The 23,878-nt window shown below is 40.2% G+C and overlaps 1 protein-coding gene across 2 annotated transcripts in view; it reads right to left on the reverse strand.

Moving 5' to 3' along the window:
* The window catches only part of large1 (LARGE xylosyl- and glucuronyltransferase 1), a 66,131-nt gene that overhangs the window by 13,143 nt on the left and 29,110 nt on the right, over nucleotides 1-23,878 (reverse strand). For both annotated transcript variants that reach the window (XM_079654145.1, XM_079654146.1), the window contains exons 4-8: nucleotides 23,273-23,355; nucleotides 18,057-18,180; nucleotides 17,729-17,900; nucleotides 3,754-3,858; nucleotides 1,973-2,085 (exon numbers count right to left, since the gene is read on the reverse strand). In XM_079654145.1, coding sequence (XP_079510271.1) covers nucleotides 1,973-2,085; nucleotides 3,754-3,858; nucleotides 17,729-17,900; nucleotides 18,057-18,180; nucleotides 23,273-23,355 — 597 coding nt within the window. The remainder of the gene's footprint in view (nucleotides 1-1,972; nucleotides 2,086-3,753; nucleotides 3,859-17,728; nucleotides 17,901-18,056; nucleotides 18,181-23,272; nucleotides 23,356-23,878) is intronic.

A 23,878-nucleotide genomic window follows, 5' to 3' on the forward strand; every position in this document is an offset into this window, starting at 1 on the left:
CATCAATCATTATTCAGTTATGGATAGAGACGGTTTCTTCCTGACTCCTCTCTTTAGTAAGGGGTTTTGTACGTCTCCAGATGTTCCAGATGTTCAGGCTTTAATTCCTTAAAGCCTGTGTCATCGTAAAGCTGAATGCTTCAAATTGCTTTGAGCTTACCTTTAGTCCTTTGTTACATTTAGTTAAGACTTTTTTGACTTCGGGACATTCAGAGTCACAAGACTAAAGTCTGAGTGACAGATTCCAGCTTGATAATTACAGGCATAAAACTCTCTGAATGCTGTGATAAAGATGGCTGCCAGTCCATTGGAGGAGCTCATACAGCAAAATGCAGATGGAATGCTCAAGCTATTGCAAAAACCCTGTTCCTTTTCCAAACTGCATACCCTGCGGGACTATCCTAATGAAGTTTTAATTAAAATCTCATAAACGCACCTCTCATCGAGATGAGCTCTGAATAGCTCCCAGATAATGAAGAGACCCTTCGCCAAGGTCTCAGTGTCTTGCCTTAATACTTGTTACACATAGAATTCTGCATAGTTTAAGATAAATATATTTATGACCTTCAGGTACAGTCAGCTGGGATGGATAAAGTGTACTTTAAAGGGGCCATATTACGCTAATGTTCAGGTTCATATCTGTATTTAGTGTCTCTCCTGTGACATGTTTCCATGCTTTAATGTTCAAAAAGGTCCTTTCTTTTTCTCATACCGCCCATGCTAAAGCACCTCTTTTCACCCTCTGTCTAAAATGAGACAGGGGGAACTTTGGGATTTTAGCCTTTGCACATGCACACAAAAATATATAAACACACTACAGGAAAGGGAAAACCCCTAAAAGCACAACAGGGCTTCTATAAGGAGTCAGTCTGCTTCAAAATGCTTGTCAGATCATTGGATATCTTCTGAAACCTCATGCCCCGCCCACCTTTGAGCCAGAAAGGAAACTGAGGGCTGCATTTTGACCGTTCTTGTGACTTTCCAAAACCAAACAATCACTCCCACTTTTACAAGAAAGATTAGTCAAGTGTGGGGAGGTTAGAAAGTATTAAGGGCTTTGACTTTAAAAAAAATGTTCATTCTTCAAACTAATTCCCTTCGTCAGTCTTCCAGTGGACAAGTGAGTGTAACATGCTGGAAATATAAGAGTGTGTTTAAAGGTGTAACCTTTTATCCCCTTTTGTTTGATGTGTGGTGCAGCCCGGAGGAGGCTGACAGCATGTTTTACACCATGTTTTCCAGTGCTGGCATACACAACAGGCAGAAGTGGTTTGACCTTTAGACGCAGCTGGATAACAAGCTGTAAGAAGTACTTCATTTGAAGCATTTGAGCACTTTACTGTAGCTCAGTTTAACTTCATGTTCAGGTAGCAGTAGCAAAAAAAAACAAAAGGGCACGGTCTTAAAGAGGCCGTATAATGCTTTTTGGGGTTTATCCTTTCCTAAAGTGTATTATAAAAGGTTTTAGTGCATGTAAATGGTCTGCAAAGGCTAAAATCCCAAAGTTCCCTCCACACAACGCCCCCCCACCCCCCCTGCCTGAACCCCATCCAATGGACTTCACTTACATAACATCACTATGTAAAACTCACGCATCTATTGGCTAACTCCAAAACATTGTGCTTGATAGGATAAGGGGCGGGACATCTCTAAGTGGTTGACCAATCACAACAGAGCCGGCCAGCTAACCAATCAGATCAGACTGGGCTCTGGTTTCAGACAGAGGGTGAAAAGAGGTGCTGCAGCACAGGCAGTATGAGAAAAATAAAGACCTTTTTGAACATTAAAGCATGGAGACATGTCACAGTAGAGTGGAAAATACAATAAGGGACCTGGAAATAAGCAAAATATATCCCCTTTGAATGTTTGGTCAAACTCCCACAACCAATACAGATGTTTTTGTGATTTGTCCATGTGAAACGGTTCATTTTGAGTTATGTCTAAAGGTACAGTATGTGTCTGTGTGTGTTACCTGGTCTGCCAGGGAGGTGGACAGCATGCTCATTAGTTCCCTCTCTGCAGTCAGCCTCCACATCTGCTCCCATCTCAGCTTCCTCAGACGATCCAGCAGAAGCAAAATCACCCCTGAAAAGCGTGCAGAAAGAGATAGCTTAAAGAACAGAGAGATCCGTATCTAGCTGCCTGCTAAAGGTGATAACGTCCAATCACAAGGCTGTAAATCCCATCCCTGTGTTTTCTGAGATAAAGCCGCAGATTTAAAACCTAAAGACTGACCGTCATTGAATGGGAAAACAGGTTCATATCCTCCTGGGGACACACAAAGAATTATAACTTTTTCTTGACTAAAAATCAAAAGCATCTTCTTCTCAGTTCCCTGGCTAATAAAAGAAATATTCTGGCCTGGTACAAATAAAATCAAGCAGCCAATTTTGGACGGAGGAAATATGGTGGATTTTTTTTGTGGAGCAGAAAATCTTTCGCACCCCGCTGAGCTCCATCTGTTGCCGTGGCCACGAAGCTGACCGACCACAGTTGAATTGGAGTTTTCTTTGGTCAAATTGCTCTTCTGTGTTGATGTAAAAAATGTCTTTCTTTTTCTGAGAATTGCTGTTAAGTCACAATAACAGGAATTTAACAGTAAGAGCATAGCAGTGAACAAAATAAAGGTGTTCAGGGGGCAATCTACAGAGCGTCGGCAGCATGTCGTGCGGTTTGTTGTGGGCAATAGAACTATTATCCTCCAGATCCAAACAACAGAGAGTTATAAGTCTTCTGAAAGAGAATTCCTGCTGGGTTTGAGGGGGGGAATATATATAAGCAGGGTGAAAATAATAACATGGTGTAATGGAATTCAATGAATTCTACTGTCGGCTTTAAAAAATATGTTTTTCCACACAAACGAGCAACAAAACTGCCTCACTGCTGCTCTACTTTACTGTGAGGCTCTGAAATGAATATTTCAGAGGAAAAAAAGGAACACAGAAAACTGCAATAATAAAAAAAACATTTTATATGCACATTTTTTCCCTAACTTTTTATGTTTGTATAAATATTTTTTATTCATTTGTTTGATCTTTTATTGGAAATGTGTATCCAACTCATATTCTTTAAATATTTGTATTTCATTGAATATTTCAATAGTACATTCTTAATTTAAATGTATCTTTTATTTGATTTGATTTCAACAAAACCCAACATAAAGTTTTCTGATTATTACAGGTGGATATATTGGATACATAAAGAGAAATTCAATCCTTACAGTAAATGTTAATGTGTTTAAATGCAATACATTTACTAAATATACTGTCACAATAGGAGTAGGAAATGTACATCAAATGTCCATTGATGTACTCTACCATTTAAAACGTTTGTAATATCCTGCCACAAAAGCTGTATCCTTGTAGGTTGTAGAAGGTCCACTCTACAAAAACATGTTGTATGAAAGGTTTGTTTGGAACATTGAAAAGTAAACACTTTTAGTTGATAATGGTTGATCCACACTGTCAATTGGAAATCAGGAAGACACAAAGCTTAGCATCAAAATGTGTGCAGATTTAAAATATAAATCTGTTCCTGTTTCAGTGTGAAGTGCAAAAATAATGTCTTAAAAGTAAATTGCCAATGGTTTGAGGTCTTCCTGGCGCTGCTTCATTTTCTGGATATTTTTTCATACTTCAAGCATACTCAAAAATCAAGAGCTTAGCATTAATTGCGCTTATAAGTAAGGACAGGGAAACCGTTTCATACAGCCCGACCATGCTACCATGAGAACATAACGTCCTCTGGACTCACCAGTGTTGAAGCCCCGGCCCAGAGCTGGCCACGGCCGGTGGTTCTTCCAGAGGTTCCCCAGGTACCAGTCGCTCTGGTTCTCCACCAGACCCAGAACCTGCTGACCTGAAAACAGCAGACACAACTTAACTTATTTTTCACATTCTCTCCATAAACTTTAGTACCTCTTTTATTTAGGTAACTTACATTTAATAGACAGTTTTTTTCATTATCTACTCTCTTGTGTTTATGATTGGAAGTTATGCATCGTGTCCTGGGGGGTTTGTCTGATTTGAGTTGAGTTCAATTTTGCAATATCTTTAATATGTGGCAAACATCCCTGGAGTAATATTTATTAGAAAAGATTTTAATTTACTTCTTTTGGCAAACACATTATTGTCATCTTGGACGGACTGCTTTGGGGATTTGAATTAACTTTTTTTCTGAAAACTTTTACATCCTTTCGAACACAGCATATAATATACTGTACTAGGGCTGCTCGATTATGGCAAAAATCATAATCTCGATTATTTGGGTCAATAATTGATATCACGATTATTAAAAACGATTATCCATTTACTTTGAAAACATCAATTTATTGAAAAAAAGAAAGAAATGTGAACAGTATGTTTATAACAATTGATTACCCTGAACTCTAAGTATAATTAAACTGAAAACCCCCCAAAAAAAAAAAAAATCGTTTTATTTCGATTATGTTGTTTTCATAATCGTTGCAAGCCAAAATTCTAATTGCGATTAAAATACGATTGATTGAGCAGCCTTAGCATATACCCCATACCATTTATTTTCCTCAACTTTTGGCTTAAAACTAAATGTGAGCAACCTCATAGTCTATTCAGAGTTTCTTTTAGCAATGGCTTAGAGGGAAAATAGAAGAGAACATAAATGCTACTTTTTCTTAGGTCATAATAAGTCTAAAAAAGCTAGTTGCAGAAAGTAAAAGAATATATTTAAGAATAACCAGCTCACGAAAAACAGTTCTTGTTGCCATTGATTTTATCTTGAGATAAAGGGACAATTGAGTCATGATCTCCAGCTAACCAGCTGAGTTTAGCCTCTCTAAAGTTTGGAGTGTGTGCAGACAGAAATAGAGGTTGAGAGGATCAGTGGCAGAGACTTCAACAACAACACAGAGCCAGCGAAAAAACACATCATCCTCTCAAAAGAAGTTTTTTAGTCCGAGTCGACTACAAACCAAGAACAAACTGCCACTTGAGAAATGGCAGACTGCTGCAAGGAGTTTTTGAAATAAGTACAACACATGTACAGTTTTGGAGCTGCTAGACAAAGTGTATAAAGAGGACAAGAAAGGTAGGCAAAATGAAATAAAGAGAAGAGGGAAAGAGATAAGACGTGGGCTTTAAGGCGAGAGATTAAGGAAGGCAAGCTGGGCGGAGATAAAGGTCAAGGAGATAGGCATTAAGCAGGAGATAGAAGCCTGCAGAGCGAGCATGGGTGTAGCAGTGGCGGCTTTAATGAAGGCTGTAAGGAAGATTAATGAGAGCATATTGGAGCGGGCAGCAGAGAACAGGCAGTCCCTTTAGATAAGCTGCAAAACAACGATCTGCCATCAAGGTGATGACTGAGCGGGACAATTAGAGCTCAAAGACAAAACACTGCTGCCTTTACTGGGACGCACTTCACGGGGGATTCTACTTTGGTTTGGGTTCATAACAAAAAGTCTGTTGGCTTGATTCAGCTGAGGTGGGAAGAAAAGTTTATATTCTACTCCATACTTGTTTAAAGGTTAAAGTTAGATTCATTATAGGTAATAACAATTCAATCAATTGTTGAATCTGAAACCAGAGCACAGTCTGCTCCGATTGGTTAGCTGGTCGTGATTGGTCCACCCGCTTGGAGATGACCTTCCCCTTAGCATATCACGAACAATGTGTTGGAGCGCGAGCCAATAGAAGCGTGGGTACATAGTAATGTCGCTATGTAGGGCTGCTCAATTAAATCGTATTTTAAATCGCGATTACGATTATGGCTTGCAACGATTACGACAAAAAAACGTAATCGAAATAAAACGATTATTTTTTTATTATTACTTTTCTTTCTTTTGTTTTTTTAGTTGGATTATACTTAAAGTTCAGGGTAATCAACTGTTAAAAACATACTGTTCAAAATCTTTTTCTCCAATAAATGGATGTTTTCAAAGTCAATGAATAATCGCATTTAATAATCGCAATTACAATTATTGACCCAAATAATCGAGATTATGATTTTTTCCCTAATCGAGCAGCCCTATCGATATGTTACGGAAGTAAACAAAGGAGTTCAATCGAGGAGGGGTGGGGGGGACAAAACTGTTAGCCTTTGCAGACCATTTACCTGCACAAAGAACCTTTATAACACACGACAGGAAAGGGGGAACCCCAAAGAGCATAATTGGGCCCCTTTAAACTTGAGGTAACCATTACATTGTTTTCCTTTCCTTTCATTATAAATGTCCCTCTTATGTTACAGTGTGGCAAAAACTAATAGGGAAACGTGTTCATACAGTTGTAAGAAATGCTGTGACCTCAAAAAGGGTTAACACATTAGGATTTCCAGGCATACTTTTGTTCCTTGGACCAAACATCCACAATTTGAAAAACTGAGGAGCAAATGACCATGAACCTTCAACCATCAGTTTTCTCAAAACAGTTTGATTCTCGGTTTCTGAGTCAGAGAGCCATGACAGAGCAATATTGATTTTGCTTCTTTTCTCTCGTTTCAACAAAAAGAAAGAATGGAATTTCTTAAGAAGCAGATCATCAAGACAAGGAGATTCTTCCCACCGTTCTCTACATTCAAACCAAGCTGTCATCCACACACACTGCATCGGCATTTAGAACCAACAAAACAGATGTACGGTATTCACATTACACTGTTCATTTGCTATTGATTTTGTAACATGGCCAATACCTGCTATTCAGCGATTAGTCTGTTCAGAATTTATTACAGAGTACGACATACTAGTATTATGCATTTCCCACCAAGCAAAGTCCTCACACAAGCAAACCTCAGGCAATCCAAAATCTATTTCCCCGCATGCAGGTGGGCGAGGAGGGAGTGAGCGGTTCTTAAATTAGCTGTCGGGAGGTACAAGGAGATCAGTGGGAGTTTTTCCTGCCGAGTCAGCAGTTCAGACCAGTCGTAGGCCCAACTCTCTCCTCCTCACATTGTATTCTCCTACTGCACCACACATGGAGCTTTGACTAACAACCTTATCAGGAGATACTTTAAACTAACGACGAGTGAAATGATCTCTTAGATTTAGTTCATGTTGTTACTGACATGGTCTGTAATGTGGCCGGGAGATAGATGGAATCGTAAAGATATATATTTTTTCTTTCAAATTAATAATTTCAGAAGTACTGCAGTTAAAAACTAAGAGCATAGTAATTTAAATGTGAGCTATATTGTAAAGAAATATCATTGCAATAAACATCATTGTGCCTATGTTGTGTTATTTTCAGACAATGTGATATATTATATGGATACAAAATATAAGACTTTTGGAAACGACTAACGTTAAAATGACCATATATCCTCAAAATTAATCTGCTTTTTACACAGCCCTGGCTCTGAAAATGGGAAACAAACACTATTCCAAAAAATATGCAACAAGGGAGTCATTGCTTGTGCACTGGCCATACAGTAGATGTAACAAAACAAAAACAGTGAGAGCGAAAGAGACAGTATATCTGGAGGGGATCATTTGTTTGATAGTAATCTGTGCTTTGTTGAAGATGGGATAAACCGGGAATGCTGCTCTGCACCATTACTCTTATGATACCCGGTTGACCCAGTCACTTTTCTGCAGACATTAGAGCACTATTATCCAGTGGATGTTTATTTGGTAGCTTGTTCAAACCACTCAGACCTGTGGCTTTGTAGAAAAATAAATAGACATTTCTGGGTTGTGTCTCCTGTTGCTGTATGACTGTTGCTAACCCTAACCCTAACCATATAAAACACACACGTCTCCCTCTAGGATACACATGTCCATCAAAACAGAGTACAGTAACAAACAGATATTTATGATGTAACAGAAAAATCTAAACCTAAGTCTTGGCGGAATCAGAGGTTCAAGATTCAACTCATGTTATTTTTGTTTACCTTATTATATCCTTTTCCCAGAAATAATTTGGCCTCGTCATCGTAGGAAAAGCAAACCCTTTTCCTAGCAAACCCTCCCAGTGTCACAATGATCCGGCATGAACATCCCCCATGAACGGAAGCCTCTAAATGACATACAGCCATCATTTAACTATTTAAACGAGTGCTTTCATACAGTACAGGGACATATCCAAATGCAACCACACAAAACAAGAAAGCTCGGGAAAACCTAAAAAGGAGGCGGCTCAGTGAGCGATTGCATGATGAAACAAGTCTCTGTCCCGGTGTCCTTGAACGCCAAGTGATCAGCTAAAAAGCCTTTCTGTCACATGAGGCTTGAACTGTGGAAAAAGAGAGAAATTATGTCTCGTGCACTTTAAGCGGCAATACACTTAAGTGCTCCTGATTCAAGGACAGGTAGATGGTAGGTTATACTGCCAAAGCATCATCTGCCATTAGTTCTGTTGATTGCAGAAGGTGGGGCAATAAAGGCAAGGCGTAATGTTAACCTGCCCTGCTCTGGATAGAGTGTAGTGGGGGGCAATGTGATGGGGACCACCTACGGGTGACAATTTCCATATTAACTACAGGATAGGCTTACATTGTTTTTATGTTTTTTGAATGTTATGAGAACATCCAGAGACATCAACAGTATACCATTCCTTCTCTGGACTGATCATTTAGGGATCCACTTAAACCAGAGGCTGTATGACTAACATTTCATATCCAACATAAATCCAAGGTTTCATGGGGAAGCAGTTGTCATAATTCAACACTTCCCCATGACACACATCTGAATTTAGTTCCTTTTTCCTATCTTTACTGCTCATGTGTTTTCAACATTCACAACAGTGACCAGGAGCCTAAGAAAAGGCCACCAAGCAACTGCCAAAATGGGTATACGTTAACATAACATATGTTATTTCTGTTTGTATCGAAGTAGGTTTTTGGAAAAGCCAGGTTAAGACATGTCAGTGCTGCAGGTCTTCACAGCGGTTGCTTAACAGTGCCTTAGTCTTTCTCATGTCGCCAGTCTTTAGTGACTACCATTTCCCCTTAACTGCACATTGGTTGCTTCATGGTTAATGTACCTTGTCTGTCCAACTAAAGAAAAGCGAGCCATTGGGATTGTAATAGGGATTGTAACCCATTTGCAGCTTTGAAGGGTGCTTACAACTCTCCGTTACAATGGACCCTCACAACATTAATGGCAGGTATTTTGTCTCTTGGACAAGCACTAGTGCGTACATCAGTACTTTATTTATTTTATTTGACATTAGAAGCAATATGTTTGGGAAAAAACCCCAAATAAAGCTGAAAAAAATGTATCTTAAGGTCGATTCCAACATTGAATTGGTCACATCAATTGACTTTTCTCTTCACAATCTCCAAAAACTGGATGGTTTCCAAGTATTGGTGTTTCTGGAATTCTGAAGAAAACACCTTTTAGATAAATGTGTAAGGGTAGTATATATGACTCTTCCTGGAACAAGAATGCTTTGTGTAGTCCGTTAATACTGGAAAGAGGCACTGACAGCTTACTTAGTAGATGTTGAAGTACAGTATTACACCCAAGGGATCACTTTCAAATGAGTGTTGCCCCTGGGGAGGTGAGCGATGGAGCCCCTGTCTGCAGGAGAGTCTGGCCCCAGGCTGCACACTTCTAGATGGGCTACAGTCCCAGTGTCAAAGTGTGGCTCTCGCTCCAGCTCACCAGCTTTCTGGAAAGGCTTCATCATACCGGTGATGGGCAATTATTGCTCATGTCAATCCAAAATGATATCAAGCCAAGTCCATGTTCACTGCTAGGATTCTGTTTCCCTGCCTATAACTCCACACTGTTGGCCTCCATTACTGTTGTCTCTCACTTCACAGATATTGGGGGTAAATGGTAGAAAATAAAAGTATGACAGCGGGTTAAATGGGTTTCTTAGCCAAGTGCTTTAAAAGGGTGATATTTATACAGTTTGATCACATTAGAAGATCTGAGGAACAGAAACAGATCACAGCTTTCATTTCTGAGAGACGTGGTTGCGAGAAGCACAACATGCTGATGCAGCTACTTGTCAAGATATGATTTTCCTTTTCCTGTATATCTTTTTACATCACTGTTTAAACTTTGATTTGTTTGTCACTGATCTCTCGAAGCACTAGGACAGGGGTGGCCAACCCGCGGCTCTCGAGCCGCATGCGGCTCTTTGCCTAGTTTCATGCGGCTCTTCAGTTCATATCGAGTTGTACATGTGTGAGTTTGGGGGAGAGACACTGACTCCTGACTAGTGTTGCACGGTGTACCGATACTTGAAAGGTATACCGCGATACCCTGCCGTTAAAAACGTTACGATTCCTCCGTTTCATTAGTATCGGCAGACCCGGCGTCATGGGCGGGCCCATCCAGGATTTGGACCCGCTGTTTTAATCAGGGCTGAATACCACATTTTTATTGTTTTATTATTATGTTTATTGTTGTTAATTTTAGTGCTTTGTCCTAATATTTATTTTTGTATTAGTTTAATATCATTTTTTTATTTTGCTAGGAAATTCTGAATGAAAGGCTGCGCGCAAGACTGGTTTTTCGCTGGGTTGAGTCGTGTGGGTTTTTGAGTGAGATGCGGCACAGCAGCCTGTCAGTTTACTCTTGCTAGGTTAGTGGTTCACGAAAGGAATATCGCAACTCAGCACCAGATGCAGGCACATTAGAAGAAAGCAGTTACGTTACCAACGAGCAAGCAAGTCAACTGGCAATCAATTATAATTTGAAGAGAAATTGACTCTCAAGCCGGCTTTCTCACAAACTCCTGCTCTGTGCGCAAGCAGACCGCTGCTATATATAGCACCAAATTGCAAATAATCTATAACTACTGTCACTTTTCACATTGAACATGTGCTCTTTTATTAAATAAACTAAAGGCTTTCATTTTAAGTTGTGAGTTTAGTGTTTTTGACCCTAAGAAACACTGATGCATTAATCAATAACACTAATCCACAGCTCCTCTCTCTGCTCCAGAGGAATTAAAGAATATATATCCCAATGCCACGAAAAATGCATCAGTGACGTGGTTGAAATCTTGTCTCCAGAAAACAAAAAACTGAAACATGACGTATCAGTGACTGTGTGTTTGATGTGGCTCTTTGCCGTAACATAGAAAACATGTGGCTCTTAACCTCTGACTGGTTGGCCACCCCTGCACTAGGACGTCAGCTTTCTGTGACGCAACATGAAAGCAACCAGAAGTGGAATGAAGGCCTATTTGGCTCCTTCTTCTTTAAATTGGCTCATCTGGCTCTGTTTCATTTAGCCCTAATTCACGTACTCAGCACTGGAGTTGTGAGACGGTAATTAAATCCTTGAAATAACATCCTGGCTCATATCAAATGCAACTCAAGACTCAAAAACCTTCCAGCAACATGACCTGGGGAAGTTTAAAAAGGCTTATGCAAATGTCCTCTAATGCAGGGGAGGAAACAGGTGATTACATTCATTTTAAATGACTTGAAAAACAGAAAGCACAGTGCTTTTTTCTTTTCTACTCAGTACAAAGAAATGAAAAAAAAAAAGAAGGTAATGTTAGTATAAATAGCTTTTTAGCTCTAACAAAACTTTAGCAAGCTTAAAGGAACTTAATTAGGCCTGCACATTCCTTATGGGGGCATCACTTTTGTACCTGGAAGGCAACAACGTATGCCTTTTTACCTTAAAAAAGTATGCTACTATTAATGGAGTCCTATTTCTTTCCTCACTGAACATAAACCTTGACTTTTTTCTCTCTTATTTTATGAGGATGAGACCATATTTCGAGTCGTTTGAATATTCTGTTGGCCTGCTTTCTCTAGTCCCCTTATCAGAATCCCCTACCGCTGCATTTTCTGAGTCTGTCACAGAGTGGCCACAGCATAATATGTCCCTTAATGCTCCACTTCCATTGGCCTAAAAATCCACGGAGCACATCATCTGTTAAGTGCTTCATGTTTATATGTTGCTCTGGGTGATGCTGTGGCGTTGAGTGGAGGCAGAAAATAGGTCACCCTCTGCAAATTAATGAAGACAGCAGGTGTAACACTGCTGCCATGAGTTATACAACATTGATGAACAGAAGGCGGTGGATTAAAGGAAGGGGAAATAAGTTGTGTTTAATGTATAGGTGTGTGTAGAACACTGGTAACTTCTTTATTGAGGTAAATCAATATGAGACAGTGTTCCCAGGGAAGAAAATGAACCCCATTTAACATGTGTGCATGCAAGCATCGTAAGTGCTCACATTAAGGCCCGGACACACCAGGCCGGTTTCGGCCGTCAATAGATATCTGGCCGTCGATGAGCGTCCTGTCGCCCTACTCAGATTGGTGTGTACTGCACCGTCGTGTCTTTTCGGCCGTGACCTTCCGCCCCCGATTGTTGAATCGGGAGGCTGTCGGCAAAAGGCTGTCGGCAAAATAAATCACTCTGATTGGCTGTTCAGGTTAGCGAATCAGTGGATGAGAAGCGAAACGGAAGTGAAGAAGGCACACACAGACGGCTATTATTTTTCATTTTCCAGTACCGCACTAAACATGTTTTCGATAAGTCGTTATGTGAAAGAGTCTGTGATGGACAAGAGTGAAAATGGAACGCACGCTATTTGTTGTTTGTGTATATCACGCAGTCTGTCTTCCGGTTGCCCCTTTTGAATTAAGAATACAAACTACCGCCCCCTGCTGGTAAGGAGAGTTATTGCCATTCACGCATGCGCAGTGCGTACGTGCAACTTGGCTGGTCCGTCAGGACGTGTTCTTTGGTGTCAGTTTGGTGAGTCAGGGCCTTTACGTGTGCATGTTGGCAACGATGTGTTAGAGTACAGAGAGAGATGCAGAGCCTGTGCATGTTTAAAAGATCTTATTCATGAGTCTTGTTTAGGTCAAACATGTGCTTTCTCCAGATATAAAGGCTTCTTTGCACTTGGAACTCGCCTAACAGATATTGGTAAGCAAATGCATCTGCCCTCATATAAGGGTTTTTTATTGATTTAAAGACCTGTTATGCTCATTTTCAGGTTGATCTTTGTATTTTGTGTCTCTTTAATGTTCAAAAAGCTCTTTATTTTTCTCATACTGTCTGTGCTGCAGCACCTCTTTTCACCCTCTGTCTGAAACCAGAGCCCAGTCTGCTCTGATTGGTTAGCTGGCCGGCTCTGTTGTGATTGGTCAACGGAGATGTGTAGGAAATGTCCCGCCCCGTACAATGTGTTGGCCAATAGAAGAGTGAATACAAGCTTTGGGATTTTAGCCTTTGCATACCATTTTTATGCACACAAACCTATATAATACACTAAAATAGAGGGAAAACCCCAAAAGAACAGTAGGGCCCCTTCAATATTTGTTCATTTCAAAAGTCCAAGTCATATGCAGCTGATTGTGAGAGTGATTCCCCTTCTCAAGCAACTTTCAATCCCAACCAACAGTCTTTACCAGTGGATGACGTTTGCTCGTTTGTCATTAATAGAGTCAGTGGTCTCAGTTTACCTCAGTTTGCCCGTCATCTATAACAACAGCTGAGGTGCCCTTGTGCAAAGCCCTCAGGACTTCAGTATGCTTCAAACTAAAAGTACTTGATGGATCAGAGGCAGGCTCATTTTTTAAATAAGATGGGGGCTGACAAAACCTACCTATGATTTATTATAAGACTAAATAAAACCCCTTTGCCACTTGCCGCTTACTTTGTGCCAAAAACTTGGAAAAGGGCACACTCTAAATGCACTTGAACCATGCACTTTACATCATGTGCTATAAGGTATATCCGTTAAATAGGACGCTTGATGTTTCTGATATTTCAAAGTAGAGCACCATACTAAATGCATTGCAACACTTTCAAATATTCTCCCCACCTCTCATTAAAACACCTGACCTCCACATGCCTGCCTTTTTCTACTTGGTACACACCCTCGCATGCCAAGTGGCAAAGGTCACAGATTGTACCCCCTGGAGGACATGGCATATGGGAATGAGGCGAAAATGAAACATGGGGTCTTGAGTTGAGCTTTAATTTCCCAGGGGTTGCGCACGCTACCTCAGGATATCTTCTGATTACAAGTGGAGGGTTAACCCTAATAAATTCCAGGCAGGCACCAGTTATTTCTGACAATGGACGGATAAATGGTAGACATCGACATCTATGAATGGCCCTGCAGCCCATCAGCAAAAACGTACAATAAGCTATGAGGGAGGAGACGTAGAATCAACATTTCACATTCACGAATGCTACCTGAATCATTTGGAGAACACAGAGGTGGGGAGAGAAAAAGGACTGCAAGCAAGGAAGGAAATATATCCTTAGAATAGACATAGTAATTAGCCAATATGTGATGAAAACAGCTGTAAAGAAATATGGGGTCCAATCCACCAACAAAAAGACCTACCGGTAGTTGGATTTCATTTCCTCCATCCACAAACATCTAAATCTACATGGATAAATAATCGTCCATTGTCTGTTCATAAGACTTATAAATGTCCAGGATAAATTACAAATAGCTTGAATATGCTACGACTGCGCTGCATCATGTCAGGAGTAGGGGTGCAAAGGGGCGGAACGTTTCCGGTAAATTTCCGGAAAGTTTCCATGGGAAGTTAAGCTGGGGAATTTTGGAAATATTCGATACGAAATTAAACAAAAAAACATGACATTTCAACAAAAATTTTTTTAAGTAGAACAGAACAAGTTTTAATTATTTTATTGAACAATTATTTGTTTCATTGAAGAACGAAAACAGGAATGTTGAGTTAAATGTTACTCATCCACCCCAACCCCACTCATTAAAAAATTAACAAAAATGCACCCCCCATCCAAAAATCCCCACAAAGTCCCATTCAAAACGTTAAATGAAAAAAGCCCTTCTCCCTCCAAAAAGTCCCATTAAACATGCACATCTTCCTTCAAGCAATCCTCTGCATTTTGGCTAAACCCTTTCAGTCAATGGGCTCTTCCTGGGCCTCATCAACATCCAACTCTGAGTCTTCCTCTTCAGTGTCACTGTCCAGCCTTGTTGAGGATTGCTCTGTGTCTTAGCCTTAGGTTTGCCCGAATGCCAACCAGTTGTTCCACTCTCACATTTTTGAGCCTGTTGCGAACCTTTGTGTGGTCTCAATAGCCATACAGTAAGCAGTGTGCTATGGCATGGATATTCAAGTGTACTTGAATGGCATCTGTTTGTTTTAGTCAAGATTATGCTAAAATATACTTTCCCCAACTATATTTAAATTCCCTATGAAGAGCCAACCTTCAATTTGGAAAATTCACAGTTTATTCCCATAAATTCCTGTGGAAAGTTTCCATCTTTGAAAATTCCCGGAATTTTGCAACCCTAGTCAGGAGTGCTATCAAGTTCAAAGTGAAACTTGCTTTCTGCGCTCAGAAGATATCCTTGTGGTAGTCTTAATAATTCTGTTATGTGATATACCTCAGAGAGTTAAATATCGGCCAGTCCCTTTTAAACAAAACTTCTGCTACAGGAAAAATGCCCGTGAATAAAAAAGAGATTTATGATGAAAGTATGTTTGGTCATGGTAAATGGACTGTACTTATATAGCGCTTTATCCAGTCTTTACGACCCCTACATGTCATCATTCAACCCTTCACACCGGGAGCATCTCAAGGTTAAGTATCTTGCCCAAGGATAGATCGACATGTTGAATGCATGGGCTGGGATTCGAACCCACAACCTACTTTTTGAAAGATGCCCGCACTCCCTCGCAGCCCAGTCATATTTTAGTATAAGAAGCCTCTCTGTTTCCTGATCTACTCCTCTTCTGTTCCTCAACACTTCCTCCAGGTTTTACCTATTGTCTTGCTGTTGTCAGTAAAACATGTCATACTCACCCTGAGCTGTCCTGAGTTTATCTTTTCAAACATAAATACTTTTACACTCACTAAATACCACTTTAATCAAGCTGTAATTGTTTCCACTCTGCCTTTTTTATTCAGTGTTATCAGAAATAAACAATAACACTCTTATTAAACTGATATTTCACATTTAAAGGCTTCCCAGCAGCTTAAACAGCATAATCCTTCATTTGGGAAATGAAAAAACATTAGCAGGAAGTGCTGTGTTTTCTTGATTGTGGCCAAAACAAAAATCTAGAGGTAATTGGAATTAATGAACATAATATTTCTGTTAGGAAAAGATAGTGAAAGAAGTGGAGGCGTGAATAATGGAGGTAGTGAAAATCTGCTGAATTTACCAACTGGGCCGTTAGGGTTATTCTAGTTCTAGTAATTAAATGGCTGTTTTTTAGGATAGTGTGTGGTTACTACATGTTAACTCCTTGGCTCATTACTTTCTTGGAGTAAATCCCTTGCATGATGGTGGCCTATAAGAGCCTGATACATTTAATGACCAGATAAAATAAGAGCTGTGCTGGCTGAATCATGGCACTGCATCGGCCCCTCCTCACTGTCTCTATAAGTAACATAAAGAAAGCTGAAGCCTGAGAGTAACATTTATTGAACGTGTCTTGCTGGACTGTGATGCTTTAAAGATAATGGGGCAGGACAGTTTGGCCAGACTGGACAGTAAAGGGAATTGGTTGCAGAGGTGCTGCATTGGAGTCAACTGCTAATTAAGATTGATCCAAACTCCTTCTGGCTGTGCTGCACTATTGGACAGCACCCCGTATAAATCTTTGAGGTGACACACCAACGCCTCCTTCCCTCCTCCTGTCTACGTGCCTACCTTAATATTTACACTCTCCTCCTTTCCCTACCTGCCAGGGATACACTCGCAGGACTTTGTGTCCTATCGCCTCCACACTTCTTGTATGTCTTCTTTCTTAACTTTAAGGTCTGACTTTGCTAACAAAAAGTGCCTTTCTATCGTCTAACAGTCTCTGAAACCTCACTTCTAATGGCAGGGCTGCGTTCAACAAAGTGTGAAGCAATTAGGCAACTAGTTAGTCACACGTGTGATGGTTTGGGAAGTTTTCATACTGTAGCTGTTTTAATCAGACACAACTGAAATCTGAGTAAAGGTCCTGGTGTCATAGAACGGGTTGAGGAGACTCCAGATTGTTTAAATATGTAATGCATTCGTCGTTGAAAGATGAGCCCTATGCTGTTTAAATGAAAACTGACAGAAGTTGTGAAGAAATGAAAAGACGAGCTTGAGATAGAAGGTTAAACCCCGCCTCCTTTCTCACCTTCATAGAGCTGGCCAATCACCGTGAAGTGGTGGTGAGTGACGGATCGTCTCATTTGAAATCTGCTTTTCTATTTTGATGTGAGAACATTTTCGGAAAGGGTTTCCAAAGCTGCTCTAACATCCAAAAAAGCAATTCTAAATAAGCATCCTTGAACAGACAACCAGACAATCATGCCTCCTTAATGCATTGAACATATTCACTCTTAAGCTTTCTCTTTTAAATTTTAACAACTTCTTTCAGTTCATTAAAACATAGCAAGCTACTTGTTCAGCCTTCTAACACCACCTGTGTAACACAAAGCTTCAATCTACAACTCCACAGCATATTGATTTAAAAAGGAACAATCCTACATGTTGAGTCATGGTGGTGATTTTCTCCACAGGAGGGATAAATCAACTGTTCTTGAGAATGCGTGGGGAGGGAGAAGATAACTTAAGACCGACAGCTGCTGAGAGAGATTTAGTCCGACACTAGGCATTGATGGGGGAGTTCATTTGAAACCCACATGGCCACAATAGTATTGATTATTGTTACAATTCCAATAAATAGAGCAACTGGCTGATGTCCTTTAACCATAACATTTAAAACACAAAGAAAGAATAGTGTATCATCAGTTTCAAGACGAAACAAACACTAATAGGGAAAATAGTACCTCCACATTCAGCTAAATTGTGATTATAGTTAAATAAAAGGGAATTACCTTTGAACTTGTGAAAGACGGCCCAGAGCTCGGCGATGTCGGTTGCGAATGTGATGTCCGTATCCAGGACGATGACCCTCTGCAGGTCGGACGGCAGCGTCTTAGTGAGCACCAGCTTCATCAGGCCGTAGATCCCAGAGTAATGCTTGTTGGGGATCCACGACACTTCAGACTGACACAGCAAACAAAGCAAGGTTGGAATGATTTGCTGTTAAATTGACTGGATTTAAAAAACATGTTTGATGTACGACACATCAAATTAAGTTCAATTCAGTGTCCATGAGAGAAGTTAGGAAAAACATAAGTGAAGAGGAGATATGTTCTTCACCTTCAGCTCATCAGCATCGTAGAAGTCGACGCTAACAGCAGGGACCATCCAGGTGTGGAACAGAGAGGACAGGATCTGCTGAGCTATGGAGTCTGTGATGAAATGGAAATGTAGTGGGTTCCGCCTGTGGACAAAAACAAATACCCAAACATGAAAAAGCTCTAGGATCTTTTGCAGCAAAAACATCCTGATTCAAATATACTTCAAAGGTTCAGACAGAGTTCTTTGCTACACTGACACACACACACACACACAGTAGGAACTTTTCACCACTGCCACATGCTGAATTTCCACTCCAAATAAAAGAGGTTTGGGGTTTTCATACAGAATATAAAATAGTGCCAGATGATACCATTTGTTTTAAATAGTCAAAAGATCAATACCTATGCAATAACAACCGAGATATGTTGACTTTACGTTTAGCTTATTGTTCAATCACCAATAACCATAGATATTTTATTTCTATATGACCAATATGTAGCACAGGCCTTGTATTACAAAAGACAACTCAGATGTCATAATACAACTGGTTTATTAGGCAGAGTAGTACTGTCCATAACAAGGCAATTGAATTTAACAAAGGCTGGCTTTGAAACATCAGTATATTTTTCATGTACAGACCAAAATCTATCCATAGCACAGAGTTTCAAAACATGATCAGATATATCATTCTGTTTACACACAAACAGAAAGCCCCTGATTTTAATCCGAATTTTGACACATTTGGGCAAAAATAACTAGCTAATTCTGGTTGAGGATAAGGGGTCTTATAGATTAATATATACATTCCCTAAGTGTGGTTATTACAAAGGTTACTGTGTTTGTAATGGTTCTGAGACTCAGAGATGTTATTGAGCAAGAAGTGAAAATGACACTGAAACCAGCCTGCCCTCTGCTCATGTAGACCATGTGATGAATGAAAACTCCCTGAACAAGCGAGTAATTGCTGCTTGAGTAGAGAATGTTTAGTCAACGATATCGTTTGGAAATGAGTGCATGCAGTCCGCCCTGATGCTGGTGAAGTGAAGGAGTTGATTCATCAGAAAAATAAGTGTGCTCTGAACTGTATCTTACAGTTCAGAGCACACATGGAAGAGTGGGAGTATGCAAAATAGGTATTCAAGACTTCCGAATCAGGTCAAGAAATAGTGCCGCTGAGCTGAGGATGTGAGCACCCTCGGGTGTCTTGTGCTGAAAGACTTTGGGAATGAATGTGTCAGCTGCACTTTCTCAATAAGTACCGGGGGGCTGTGAGCTGTCAAAATGTATCGGAACTATGACTCCATACAAGCTGTCAGCAACAGCAGTGAGAATAAAGAAAGGGTCTTTACATCCCCCGGTCAAACAGCAACAAGCCATTCACTGGATGCTTGGAATCCTGCCGATACAGAACCAAGTATATCAAGAGCATCCTGATCATCAGAACTGGGCCCGTGATGATCTAATCTTCATAATGCAATATGGTTATCTTGTTTTAAAGATTTTCATAGCAGAAACTCTAACAGATACTCTCTCCTGTGCTCATTGAAGGGCTGATCTGAACCTGAGCATGTATCTCTGTGTAGTCACTTCCAATGACAGGTTCCAATACCTAATGTCAACATACTGGCTGTTGAGATTGAGTTTTCATTTTGGATTGGATACACCAAAGCATTTCAGTTGAGCTCCATCTCTTTTACTTACAAACAAAAACTAACTTCCTACTTTTTTTAATCATCAAGGACATCGAATGTCTATCCTTTCCTTTCTTAAATATTTACAGTGGGGCAAAAAAGTATTTAGTCAGCCACCAATTGTGCAAGTTCTCCCACTTAAAAAGATGAGAGAGGCCTGTAATTTTCATCCTAGGTATACCTCAACCATGAGAGACAAAATGAGAAAAAAAAGATCCAGAAAATCACATTGCCTGATTTTTCAAGAATTTATTTGCAAATTATTCTGGAAAATAAGTATTTGGACAATAAAAAAGGTTCATCTCAATACTTTGTTATATACCCTTTGTTGGCAATGATAGAGGTCAAACGTTTTCTGTCAGTCTTCACAAGGTTTTCACACACTGTTGCTGGTATTTTGGCCCATTCCTCCATGCAGATCTCCTCTAGAGCAGTGATGTTTTGGGGCTGTCGCTGGGCAACACGGACTTTCAACTCCCTCCAAAGATTTTCTATGGGTTTGAGATCTGGAGACTGGCTAGGCCACTCCAGGACCTTGAAATGCTTCTTACGAAGCCACTCCTTCGTTGCCCGGGCGGTGTGTTTGGGATCATTGTCATGCTGAAAGACCCAGCCACGTTTCATCTTCAATGCCCTTGCTGGTGGAAGGAGGTTGTCACTCAAAATCTCAAGTTTTTACCAAAAAGTTCTATTTTGGTTTCATCTGACCATATGACATTCTCCCAATCCTCTTCTGGATCATCTGAATACTCTCTAGCAAACTTCAGACGGGCCTGGACATGTACTGGCTTAAGCAGGGGGACACGTCTGGCACTGCAGGATTTGATTCCCTGGCGGCGTAGTGTGTTACTGATGGTAGCCTTTGTTACTTTGGTCCCAGCTCTCTGCAGGTCATTGACTAGGCCCCCCCGTGTGGTTCTGGGATTTTTGCTCACCGTTCTTGTGATCATTTTGACCCCACGGGGTGAGATCTTGCGTGGAGCCCCAGATCGAGGGAGATTATCAGTGGTCTTGTATGTCTTCCATTTTCTAATAATTGCTCCCACAGTTGATTTCTTCACACCAAGCTGCTTAGCTATTGCAGATTCAGTCTTCCCAGCCTGGTGCAGGTCTACCATTTTGTTTCTGGTGTCCTTTGACAGCTCTTTGGTCTTGGCCATAGTGGAGTTTGGAGTGTGACTGTTTGAGGTTGTGGACAGGTGTCTTTTATACTGATAACGAGTTCAAACGAGTACTGTGAGAGCCAGAAATCTTGTTTGTTTGTAGGTGACCAAAAACTTATTTTACCGAAGAATTTACCAATTAATTCATAAAAAATCCTACAATGTGATTTCCTGGATTCTTTCCCCCCATTCTGTCCCTCATAGTTGAAGTGTACCTAGGATGAAAATTACAGGCCTCTCATCTTTTTAAGTGGGAGAACTTGCACAATTGGTGGCTGACTAAATACTTTTTTGCCCCACTGTATTTATTACATACATTTTTTTTGTGAATACCCAATCTTCAGGCCAGAATTATTATTATTTCATTAGGGTTATAGTTGCAGAGGGTCACATTAGTACATCCCTGTAGTGTAGAGCAGTGGCTTTAGCCGATATAAATTAAAATATATATTTCTTAGTGGTTGTTGTAAGCAAGCATGATACGATGACATCATTTGGATACAATGAGTTGTTTTCGATCTAGTTTGGAAGTGTGAAAGTGGAAACCAGAGAACTTGGATAATGTATGATTGTCAACCTTCACAAAGCATTGACATCCATTGTGGTTTATCTCACCTATGTCCACATATCATGACCATAACACGAGTTGCAGTAACTACTCCTTCTCCATAGAACAGTTTTTATGTGTATATCTACAAAAAGTCACTTGTCAGTAATAAATAAAAAGGTTAAAGCAGAGTCCTGATTTTTTCTGGCGAGGGCATTCTCGGATTATCCCAACAGGACAGCTGCTGTCGGACAGATGTGAACGATGAGAGGCCCTGCCATCTGACTGAATACAGTAGAAAGCTGCCATCTCTCATGTGGGACAATGAGCTTCTACAGAGCTCTCCATCACTGAGCCATGAGATGAACTGGTGGCCGATATTAGATTTACAGCGCAGGTTAAACAACATGTGGCTGGCTGGGAATTACCTCACAGTGTAGTACAGTCACTCGCATATATCGCTTGAATCTTGTTTCACGGTGAATTTATAGAATATCCAATATTTCATCACGAATCGACAATATAGAGACGAAATCCAGGTGGAGAGTATTTGATAGAAGCTGCATGTCAGCTTATCTCAGGGTCAGGTGGTGTTTGACAATCAATGTCCCATCTTATCCTTCTCGATCATTCAGCAGAAAGCGGCACGCGGAATGACATTCCAAAAGGCTGACCTCTAGGGCATCTGTCCATTCACGTATTTGTCCCTCAGCGGAAACACAGAGAGCCAACATTTAAACTTCCCCTCTGATTAAACAGGGCCTGCAGGCGTTAGCACATTAGCTATGCTGCTGGTGATCGGTCCTCCGCAAGTAAACTTCAACAGTCATCTGATAAATTATGGGGGGGGGGGGGGGGGGGGGGGGGGTCTGTAACTTCAGCCTGCACGAGTCCTCCTTTAGGTGGAGGTCATTCTATAAAGCACTATATTAATCTCGGGAGAACAGTTATGCTGAGGTGTTAAATGTATAATTTCTTCTGACTGCTCCAAAAATGTGGTCAAAGCAAATAATTGAATGACTTTTTTAAAAGCAGACTAATGGCGCTCGACTTCATGACTTCCTTTTTTTCATATTTATATACTTGTTTAGCCTTTGGACAATAAAGACAGTAAAAAGTGATGCAACACTTGATGCTTCCAACCATTGATCATGTATGGAATCGATTACTTTAACTAAAGATGATTTTAAAGCAGATATATGGACATCTGGGACAATGACATCATTAGTGTGTTCTGGTTCGAATTATTAGGTGAGAGACGTCGTACAGATGATTTCAGTTGGTTTAAAAGAGTTATACAATATGTTGACTTATGAGCAACCCCCTGTCACATTAAAGCATAATAAACCTCATGCTTGACCTTAGAAAATATAAAAGAATTATAGAGACCGTCCTTTTTAAATGTTTCCGGTCATGATAGAAACATTTATGAAACAGTCTGAAGATGTATCAGCCATAGTTGAAGTTTCCAGCTGAATAAAATATCATTGCACTCATGATTAATTTACCTGCAAACCAGGAGCTAATTAAGATGGAGCCATAGAAGCTGGAAGGCCCAATGCACAGGGACTGATTCATAATCAATCCTCCATCTACAACTCATATTAAACCATTCATTATTCATGTTTACACAAGACGGAAAACAGTAACGTTTCACACTACTTTACATTCACGTCAGATATTTTAACGTTGAAGTGCAGATATGTACATAGATTTATTACCAAATGTGATTATTTCTGCTAATTACTGTTCTATAAATGGCATACATATAATTTCTACGAGACCTAGTTGGAGTTGGAAGGATATTAAGTGAAAAAAAGAGCATTTCTGTACCTGTGGAAGAGGACGGATTTAACCAACGTCACCACATCTCGACTGGCGTTGTAACCTGCACACACGATGGCCACGTGTATCGTCTGATGGGTTATACAGAATAGATAGAAAGAGGGAAAGAACTGGTTAGAAAAGAGAAATTCACTCTGCACAGAGAAGAGAAAACACAACAAAAAGCAAAAATGTATTTGTATTAACATTCAATTACCAGTCATCTGGTGGATGACTGGGGGGGGGGGATGTTTAACTGTACCCTGCTGCATCAGGTTGGGGTCATATTTATTCTTTTGGCGGTTTTACAATTTGAGGACTATATTGTTTGTTAAAATGCTGAATATAATGGCAGATATGTATTTATGACCAAATGTGATTATTTCTGCTAATGACTGTTCTATAAATAGCATACATATCATTTCTAAGAGACCACATTTATAAACGCTGCGTACACTCAAAAGATGGCGTACGCCAGATTCTAAGCGATCTTTGCGATTTATAAATTAAAAACTTGACAGGAAATGTGCGGTCCTCCACGCACACTCTGACCCATGCGTACGCACAAAAACGGGAGAGACGAGAAACTGCGACACCGTTGGCAGAAGGAAGAAT

Source organism: Notothenia rossii (assembly GCF_949606895.1).
Source record: "Notothenia rossii genome assembly, chromosome: 10".
Classification (NCBI taxonomy): domain Eukaryota; kingdom Metazoa; phylum Chordata; class Actinopteri; order Perciformes; family Nototheniidae; genus Notothenia; species Notothenia rossii.